The 10,777-nt window shown below is 47.2% G+C and overlaps 1 protein-coding gene across 1 annotated transcript in view; it reads right to left on the bottom strand.

Moving 5' to 3' along the window:
• LOC112078422 (protein FAM91A1) overlaps nt 1-9,470 on the bottom strand; it is a gene marked incomplete at its 3' end in the record, with an annotated part of 15,333 nt that extends 5,863 nt beyond the window's left edge. Inside the window, exon 1 of the mRNA XM_024144677.2 lies at nt 9,296-9,470. Within this exon, the coding sequence (XP_024000445.1) occupies nt 9,296-9,430 (135 nt within the window). The remainder of the gene's footprint in view (nt 1-9,295) is intronic.
• Nucleotides 9,471-10,777: the final 1,307 nt, after the last annotated feature.

Genomic DNA, 10,777 nt, shown 5'->3' with positions numbered 1-10,777 from the left:
CAGATATTGGACAGTTTAAACTGGACCTGGGAGATGTCTGGTGGTTTCTATAGACTGACCTGGGAGATGTCTGGTAGTTTCTATAGACTGACCTGGGAGATGTCTGGTAGTTTCTATAGACTGACCTGGGAGATGTCTGTGTGTTTCTATAGACTGACCTGGGAGATGTCTGGTAGTTTCTAATAGACTGACCTGGAGATGTCTGGTAGTTTCTTACAGACTGACCTGGGAGATGTCTGGTGTTTCTATAGACTGACCTGGGAGAATGTCCTGGTAGTTTCTATAGACTGAACCTGGGAGATGTCTGGTAGTTTCTAAGACTGCCTGGGAGATGTCGGTAGTTTCTATAGACTGACCTGGGAGATGTCTGGTAGTTTCTATAGACTGACCTTGGAGAGATGTCTGGTGGTTCTTAGACTGACCTGGGAGATGTCTGGTAGTTTCTATAGACTGACCTGGAAGATGTCTGGTAGTTTCTATAGACTGACCTGGAAGATGTCTGGTAGTTTCTATAACTGACTGACTGGGAGATGATCTGGTGGTTTCTATAGACTGACCTGGAAGATGTCTGGTTGTTCTATAGACTGACCTGGGAGATGTCTGGTAGTTTTATAACGACTGACCTGGGAGATGTCTTGGTAGTTTCTATAGACTGACCTGGGAGATGTCTGGTAGTTTTCTATAGACTGACCGGGGAGATGTCTGGTAGTTTTCTATAGACTGACCTGGGAGATGTCTGGTGTTTCTTACTAGACGACCTGGAGATGTCTGGTAGTTTCTACAGACTGACCTGGGAGATGTCTGGTGTTTCTATAGACTGACCTGGAGATGTCTGGTAGTTGTTCTATAGACTGACCTGGGAGATGTCTGGTAGTTTCTATAGACTGACCTGGGAGATGTCTGGTAGTTTCTACAGACTGACCTGGGAGATGTCTGGTGGTTTCTATAGACTGACCTGGGAGATGTCTGGTAGTTTCTATAGACTGACCTGGGAGATGTCTGGTAGTTTCTATAGACTGACCTGGGAGATGTCTGGTAGTTTCCTACAGACCTGACCTGGGAGATGTCTGGTGTTTCTATAGACTGACCTGGGAGATGTCTGGTAGTTTCTATAGACTGACCTGGGAGATGTCTGGTAGTTTCTATAGACTGACCTGGGAGATGTCTGGTGGTTTCTATAGACTGACCTGGAAGATGTCTGGTAGTTTCTATAGACTGACCTGGAGATGTCTGGTAGTTTTCTATAGACTGACCTGGGAGATGTCTGGTAGTTTCTATAGACTGACCTGGGAGATGTCGGTAGTTCTATAGACTGACCTGGGAGATGTCTGGTAGTTTCTATAGACTGACCTGGGAGATGTCTGGTAGTTTTCTATAGACTGACCTGGGAGATGTCTGGTAGTTTCTACAGACTGACCTGGGAGATGTCGGTGTTTCTATAGACTGACCTGGGAGATGTCTGGTGTTTCTATAGACTGACCTGGAAGATGTCTGGTAGTTTCTATAGACTGACCTGGGAGATGTCTTGGTAGTTTCTATAGACTGACCTGGAGATGTCTGGTAGTTTCTATAGACTGACCTGGGAGATGTCTGGTAGTTTCTATAGACTGACCTGGGAGATGTCTGGTAGTTTCTATAGACTGACCTGGAGAATGTCTGGTGTTTCTATAGACTGACTGGAGAGTCTGGTAGTTTCTATAGACTGGACTGGGAGATGTCTGGTAGTTTTATAGACTGACCTGGAGATGTCGGTAGTTTCTAAGACGCCTGGAGATGTCTGTGGTTTCTATAGACTGACCTGTGGAGATGTCTGGTAGTTTCTATAGACTGACCTGGGAGATGTCTGGTGTTTCTATAGACTGACCTGGGAGATGTCCTGGTAGTTTCTACTAGACTGACCTGGGAGATGTCTGGTAGTTTCTATAGACTGACCTGGGAGATGTCTGGTGTTTCTATAGACTGACCTGGAGATGTCTGGTAGTTTCTATAGACTGACCTGGGAGATGTCTGGTAGTTTCTCCCGACTGACCTGGGAGATGTCTGGTGTTTCTATAAGACTGACCTGGGAGATGTCTGGTAGTTTCTATAGACTGACCTGGGAGATGTCGGTAGTTTCTATAGACTGACTGGAAGATGTTCGGTAGTTTCTATAGACTGACCTGGGAGATGTCTGGTAGTTCTATAGACTGACCTGGGAGATGTCTGGTAGTTTCTACAGACTGACCTGGGAGATGTCTGTGTTCTATAGACTGACCTGGAGATGTCTGGTAGTTTCTATTAGACGACCTGGGAGAATGTCTGGTGGTTTTCTATAGACTGACCTGGGAGATGTCTGGTAGTTTCTACAGACTGACCTGGGAGATGTCTGGTGGTTTCTATAGACTGACCTGGAGATGTCTGGTAGTTTCTATAGACTGACCTGGGAGATGTCTGTAGTTTTCTCCAGACTGACCTGGGAGATGTCTGGTAAGTTTCTATAGACTTGACCCTGGGAGATGTCTGGTAGTTTTCTATAGACTGACCTGGAAGATGTCCGGTAGTTTCTATAGACTGACCTGGGGAGATGTCTGGTAGTTTCTATAGACTGACCTGGAAGATGTCTGGTATTGTTTCTATAGACTGACCTGGGAGATGTCTTGGTAGTTTCTATAGACTGACCTGGAAGATGTCGCGGTAGTTTCTATAGACTGACCTGGGAGATGTCTGGTAGTTTTTATAGACTGACATGGGAGATGTCTGGTAGTTCTATAGACTGGACCTGGGAGATGTCTGGTAGTTTCTATAGACTGACCTGGGAGATGTCTGGTAGTTTCTATAGACTGACCTGGGAGATGTCTGGTAGTTTCTAAGACTGACCTGGGAGATGTCTGGTGGTTTCTATAGACTGACCTGGGAGATGTCTGGTAGTTTCTATAGACTGACCTGGGAGATGTCTGTGGTTTCTATAGACTGACCTGGGAATGTTTCTGGTAGTTTCTAAGACTGACCTGGGAGATGTCTGTAGTTTCTAAGACTGACCTGGGAGATGTCTGGTGGTTTCTATAGACTGACCTGGAAGATGTCTGGTTTCTATAGCTACCTGGAGATGTTGTAGTTTCTCAGACTGACCTGGGAATGTCTGGTAGTTTCTATGACTGACCTGGGAGATGTTGAGTTCTATAGATGACCTGGAAGATGTCCGGTAGTTTCTACAGACTGACCTTGGGAGATGTCTGGTAGTTCTATAGACTGACGCTGGGAAGATGTCTGGTAGTTCTATAGACTGACCTGGGAGATGTCTGGTAGTTTCTACAGACTGCCTGGGAGAGTCTGGTGTTTAGACGACCTGGAATGTCTGTAGTTTCTATAGACTGACCTGGGAATGTCTGGTGGTTTCTATAGACTGACCTGGGAAGATGTCTGGTAGTTTCTACAGACTGACCTGGGAGTGTCTGGTGGTTTCTATAGACTGACCTGAAGATGGTCTGGTAGTTTCTATAGACTGACCTGGGAGATGTCTGGTAGTTTCTCAGACACCTGGAGATGTCTGGTAGTTTTCTAAGACTGACCTGGAGATGTCTGGTGGTTTCTATAGACTGCCTGGGAGATGTCTGGTAGTTTCTATAGACTGACCTGGGAGATGTCTGGTAGTTTCTATAGACTGACCTGGAGATGTCTGGTAGTTTCTACAGACTGACCTGGGAGATGTCTGGTGTTTCTATAGACTGACTGGTGAGATGTCTGGTAGTTTCTATAGACTGACACCTGGGAGATGTCTGGTAGTTTCTACAGACTGACCTGGGAGATGTCTGGTGGTTTCTATAGACTGACCTGGAAGATGTCTGGTAGTTTCTATAGACTGACCTGGGAGATGTCTGGTAGTTTCTATAGACTGACCTGGAGATGTCTGGTAGTTTCTAATAAGACTGACCTGGGAGATGTCTGGGTATTTCTATAGAACTGACCTGGGCGGTGTCTGGTAGTTTTCTATAGACTGACCTGGGAGATGGTCTGGTAGTTTCTATAGACTGACCTGGGAGATGTCTGGTAGTTTCTAACAGACTGACCTGGGAGATGTCTGGTGGTTTCTATAGACTGACCTGGAGATGTCTGGTGGTTTCTATAGACTGACCTGGAAGATGTCTGGTAGTTTCTATAGACTGACCTGGGAGATGTCTGGTAGTTTCTATAGACTGACCCTGGAGATGTCTGGTAGTTTCATAGACTGACCTGGGAGATGTCTGGTAGTTTCTATAGACTGACCTGGGAGGTGTCTGGTAGTTTCTATAGACTGACCTGGAGAGATATGGTCTGGTAGTTTCATAGACTGACCTGGGAGATTTTCTGGTAGTTTCTATAGACTGACCTGGGAGATGTCTGGTAGTTTCTATAGACCTGACCTGGGAAGATGTCTGGTAGTTTCTCAGACTGACCGGAGATGTCGGTGTTTCTATAGACTGACCTTCGGAGATGTCTGGTAGTTTCTATAGACTGACCTGGGAAGATGTCTGTGGTTTCTATAGACTGACCTGGGAGATGTCTGGTAGTTTTCTACAGACTGACCGGGAAGTGTCTGGTAGTTTCTATAGACTGACTGGGAGATGTCTGGTGGTTTCTATAGACTGACCTGGAAGATGTCTGGTAGTTTCTATAGACTGACCTGGGAATGTCTGGTAGTTTCTCCAGACTGACCTGGGAGATGTCTGGTAGTTTCTATAGACTGACCTGGGAGATGTCTGGTAGTTTCTATGACTGACCTGGAGATGTCGGTAGTTTCTATAGACTGACCGGAGATGTCTGGTAGCTATATAGCTGACCTGGAGATGTCTGGTAGTTTCTACAGACTGACCTGGGAGATGTCTGGTGGTTTCTATAGACTGACCTGGGAGATGTCTGGTAGTTTCTATAGACTGACCTGGGAATGTCTGGTGGTTTCTATAGACTGACCTGGGAGATGTCTGGTAGTTTCTATAGACTGACCTGGGAGATGTCTGGTGGTTCTTATAGACTGACCTGGGAGATGTCTGGTAGTTTCTACAGACTGACCTGGGAGATGTCTGGTGGTTTCTATAGACTGACCTGGAAGATGTCTGGTAGTTTCTATAGACTGACCTGGGAGATGTCTGGTAGTTTCTCCAGACTGACCTGGAGATGTCTGGTAGTTTCTATAGACTGACCTGGGAGATGTCTGGTGGTTTCTATAGACTGACCTGGAGATGTCTGGTAGTTTCTACAGACTGACCTGGGAGATGTCTGGTAGTTTCTATAGAGACTGACCTGGAGATGTCTGGTGTTTCTATAGACTGACCTGGAAGATGTCTGGTAGTTTCTATAGACTGACCTGGGAGATGTCTGGTAGTTTCTCCAGACTGACCTGGGAGATGTCTGGTAGTTTCTATAGACTGACCTGGGGAGATGTCTGGTATGTTTCTATAGACTGACCTGGAAGATGTCCGGTAGTTTCTACAGACTGACCTGGGAGATGTCTGGTAGTTTCTATAGACTGACCTGGAGATGTCTGGTAGCTTCTATAGACTGACTGGGAGATGTCTGGTAGTTTCTACAGACTGACCTGGAGATGTCTGGTGGTTTTCATAGACTGACCTGGGAGATGTCTGGTAGTTTCTATAGACTGACCTGGAGATGTCTGGTGGTTTCTATAGACTGACCTGGGAGATGTCTGGTAGTTTCTACAGACTGACCTGGGAGATGTCTGGTGGTTTCTATTAGACTGACTGGAAGATGTCTGGTAGTTTCTATAGACTGACCTGGGAGATGTCTGGTAGTTTTCTCCAGACTGACCTGGGAGATGTCTGGTAGTTTCTACAGACTGACCTGGGAGATGTCTGGTGTTTCTATAGACTACCTGGGAGATGTCTGGTAGTTTCTATAGACTGACCTGGGAGATGTCTGGTGTTTCTATAGACTGACCTGGGAGATGTCTGGTAGTTTCTACAGACTGACCTGGGAGATGTCTGGTGGTTTCTATAGACTGACCTGGGAGATGTCTGGTAGTTTCTATAGACTGACCTGGGAGATGTCTGGTAGTTTCTACAGACTGACCTGGGAGATGTCTGGTGGTTTCTATAGACTGACCTGGAAGATGTCTGGTAGTTTCTATAGACTGACCTGGGAGATGTCTGTAGTTTCTATAGACTGACCTGGGAGATGTCTGTAGTTTCTATAGACTGACCTGGGAGATGTCTGGTAGTTTCTATAGACTGACCTGGAGGTGTCTGGTAGTTTTCTATAGACTGACTGGGAGATGTCTGGTAGTTTCTATAGACTGACCTGGGAGATGTCTGGTAGTTTCTACAGACTGACCTGAATGTCTGTGCTATAGATGACTGAGATGTCTGGTGGTTTCTATGACTGACCTGGAAGATGTCTGGTAGTTTCTATAGACTGACCTGGGAGATGTCTGGTAGTTTCTATAGACTGACCTGGGAGATGTCTGGTAGTTTCATAGACTGACCTGGGAGATGTCTGGTAGTTTCTATAGACTGACCTGGGAGGTGTCTGGTAGTTTCTATAGACTGACCTGGGAGATGTCTGGTAGTTTCTATAGACTGACCTGGGAGATGTCTGGTAGTTTCTATAGACTGACCTGGGAGATGTCTGGTAGTTTCTATAGACTACCTGGGAGATGTCTGTAGTTTCTACAGACTGACCTGGGAGATGTCTGGTGGTTTCTATAGACTGACTTCGGAGATGTCTGGTAGTTTCTATAGACTGACCTGGGAGATGTCTGGTGGTTTCTATAGACTGACCTGGAGATGTCTGGTAGTTTCTAAGACTGACCTGGGAGATGTCTGGTAGTTTTATAGACTGACCTGGGAGATGTCTGGTGTTTCTATAGACTGACCTGGAAGATGTCTGGAGTTTCTATAGACTGACCTGGGAGATGTCTGTGAGTTTCTCCAGACTACCTGGGAGATGTCTGGTAGTTTCTTATAGACTGACCTGGGAGATGTCTGGTAGTTTCTATAGACTGACCTGGAGATGTCCGGTAGTTTCTATAGACTGACCTGGAGATGTCTGGTAGCTTCTATAGACTGACCTGGAGATGTCTGGTAGTTTCTATACAGACTGACCTGGGAGATGTCTGGTGGTGGTTTCTATAGACTGACCTGGGAGATGTCTGGAGTTTCTATAGACTGACCTGGGAGATGTCTGGTGGTTTCTATAGACTGACCTGGGAGATGTCTGGTAGTTTCTATAGACTGACCTGGGAGATGTCTGGTAGGTTTCTATAGACTGACTGGGAGATGTCTGGTAGTTTCTAAGACTGACCTGGGAGATGTCTGGTGGTTTCTATAGACTGACCTGGAAGATGTCTGGTAGTTTCTATAGACTGACCTGGGAGATGTCTGGTAGTTTCTCCAGACTGACCTGGGAGATGTCTGGTGTTCTATAGACTGACCTGGAGATGTCTGGTAGTTTCTATAGACTGACCTGGAAGATGTCGTAGTTTCTATAGACTGACCTGGGAGATGTCTGGTAGTTTCTATAGACTGACCTGGAAGATTCTGGTAGTTCTATAGACTGACCTGGGAGATGTCTGGTAGTTTTCTATAGACTGACCTGGGAAGATGTCCGGTAGTTTCTATAGACTGACCTGGGAGATGGTCTGGTAGTTTCTATAGACTGACCTGGGAGATGTCTGTAGTTCTATAGACTGACCTGGGAGATGTCTGGTAGTTTATATAGACTGACCTGGGAGATGTCCGGTAGTTTCTATAGACTGACCTGGGAGATGTCTGGTAGTTTCTATAGACTGACCTGGGCGATGTCTGGTGGTTTCTATAGACTGACCTGGGAGATGTCTGGTGTTTCTATAGACTGACCTGGAGATGTCTGGAGTTTCTATACTGACCTGGAAGAGTCTGGTAGTTTCATATGACTGACCTGGAGATGTCTGGTGTTCTATAGACTGACCTGGGAGATGTCTGGTATTAGTTTCTATAGACTGACCTGGGAGATTGTCTGGTAGTTTCTATAGACTGACCTGGAAGATGTCCGGTAGTTTCCGGAGCCTGGAGCCCTTGGACAGCAGCAGGGAGGGAGGACCCTGGCCGGTCACATGGTACAGGTAGAGCTTGAACCAGATGGAGCTCACCTCTGGGATGCTGGCCCAATGTGCTGCAGGGGAACAACAATAACATTTTTTATTAATGAATGTATGGTTGATTTGAAAAGGGACAGAAAAAAGCACATACTACTTTACGTACCATTACATCCGTCTGATTAGCTGGATCCCAGCCAAGGATGGGGTCAACTGGATCCAGCCAAGGATCGGGGTCAACTGGATCCAGCCAAGGATGGGTCAACTGGATCCAGCAAGGAGGTCAACTGGATCCCAGCCAAGGATGGGTCAACTGGATCCCAGCAAGATGGGGTCAACTGGATCCAGCCAAGGATGGGGTCAACTGGATCCCAGCCAAGGATGGGTCAACTGGATCCCAGCCAAGGATGGGGTCAACTGGATCCCAGCCAAGGTGGGGTCAACTGGATCCAGCCAGATGGGGTCCAACATCAGTGTTCAATTCAATCCATCAAACAACAAAGTTGATTGAATTTACAATAATTTTTAAATCCTGATAGAAAACAGCCTGATCCACCCCCTGACCGGTGCTGATCCACCCCTGACCGGTGCTGATCCACCCCTGACCGGTGCTGATCCACCCCCTGACCGGTGCTGATCCACCCTCCTGACCGGTGCTGATCCACCCTCCTGACCGGTGCTGATCCACCCTCCTGACCGATGCTGTTCCACCTCCTGACCGGTGCTGTTCCACCCTCCTGACCGGTGCTGTTCCACCCTCCTGACCGGTGCTGTTCCACCCTCCTGACCGGTGCTGATCCACCCTCCTGACCGGTGCTGTTCCACCCTCCTGACCGGTGCTGTTCCACCTCCGACCGGTGCTGTTCCACCCTCCTGACCGGTGCTGATCCACCCCCTGACCGGTGTGATCACCCTCCTGACCGGTCTGATCCACCCTCCTGACCGGTGCTGATCCACCCTCCTGACTGGTGCTGATCCACCCTCCTAACATGTCCTGTTAGTAGAGAGACGGCTTGTCAACATGTCCTGTTAGCCAGACAGAGACAGGCGACAAATAGCTCTCCAGTCTGAATGAGTGTGAATCCCCAGACCTGTTGTGGAGTCTGGAGCAGTCTAAGAGCATGGTGACTTGTGCAAACACACACACACAGTACATACACACTCTCAACAGGCTCTAGTCCGAGACAGAGGAGCAGCCAGCATTGCCTGGGGTGGTGAGAGGAGGGGCTGTGAAAGGGGACCAGTGTGTACCTGAGGCGTGCAGCTGCTGATAGGTCGTATCTCGTTGCTGAGCGGTGCCATGGAGACCAGTAGTTTGTAGTTCTTGTTGAGGACACGGCTGCAGGTGGCCTGGTCTAGACCCAGCAGACTCTCACAACGGAGCATGTCCAGGGGYAGGCCTGGGGGGATCAATCACACACGGATCAATCAGATCCAGCAGCAAACCTCGAATTTCTCGACACCATCGATGGCCATGGTCGTAATGCCTCCTAAAAAAAATCCATGCCTTGCGGCCAAAGTGGCCATTGGGCTGAATATAAAAATGTAATTCCCTCCTCCCGGTGGACAAACGCCCTGCTCCGAAGCACCTCACTCATATGGCTCTCTCAGATATCTCAATTCTTATTAGCCAAWGCCCGTCAAATGATCGGGTCCTTCTAACAGGCATTGCAACAGGCATTACTAGTGAAGACCGACACATCGGGGAGGCAACGGAGCACGTCCTTCTTATCGTCTTCCGAGGCGCATATTGAATATGTTAGAAGAACTGTTCACATTAACTTTTCGTCGGCCAACAAGATGAGTAACGAACAGCAAAAGCACTAGACTATGTTCTAATAATTGTCAACATATAACATCACATTAAGGCGTGGGACGTTCACTGTATTACACAAAATGGTGCCAAGAGAAAGGGCTGCCTCGCTTCTAGCTCTTAGGTAACTGCAGTATATTTATGTATTATTTCTTACATTGTTAGCACAGAAAATGTTTTGTGTTATTACATACACCCGGAAATAACTATTGGATATCAGAGCTGTGGTAAATCACCAGCATTAAAAGCATTATGACCAGGAATACGACTTTCCCGAAGCGGATCCACTGTTCGTAACCCCGAGGGCAATTGGACTGATTCCAGAAGCCAACCCAAAACAACGGCGGCGGAGGAGTGGTCATCTAGTCCGACTTAGGAGGCACGCACACCACCCACCGCWTCCGAGGATATTACTCRCTAATGTTCAGTCTCTGGATAATAAAGTTGACAAGCTCAGGGCGAGGATCTCCTTCCAGAGAGACATCAGGGATTGTAACACGCTCTGTTTCACAGAAACATGGCTCTCGCGGGATATACTGTCTGAGTCGGTCCAACCAGTTGGGTTCTCAGTTCATCGCGCAGACAGGAATAAATATCTCTCCGGGAAGAAGAATGGCGGGGGTGTATGTTTCATAATTAACGACTCATGGTGTAATTGTGATAACATACAGGAACTCATGCCATTTTGTTCACCCGACCTAGAATACCTCACAATCCAATGCCGACCTTATTACCTCCCAAGATCATTTTCTTCTGTTATAGTCATGGCAGTGTACATCCCCCCTCAAGCCGATACCACGACAACGAATTTCACTGGACTTTATGCAAACTGGAAACCACATATCCTGAGGCTATTTATTGAAGCTGGGGATTTAAACAAAGCACATTTTTGGAAAAGGATGCCAAAGTTCTATCAACAT

This window comes from Salvelinus sp. IW2-2015, unplaced genomic scaffold (genome assembly GCF_002910315.2).
Source record: "Salvelinus sp. IW2-2015 unplaced genomic scaffold, ASM291031v2 Un_scaffold5662, whole genome shotgun sequence".
Lineage (NCBI taxonomy): Eukaryota > Metazoa > Chordata > Actinopteri > Salmoniformes > Salmonidae > Salvelinus > Salvelinus sp. IW2-2015.
This window is presented reverse-complemented; position numbering and strand designations above follow the sequence as displayed.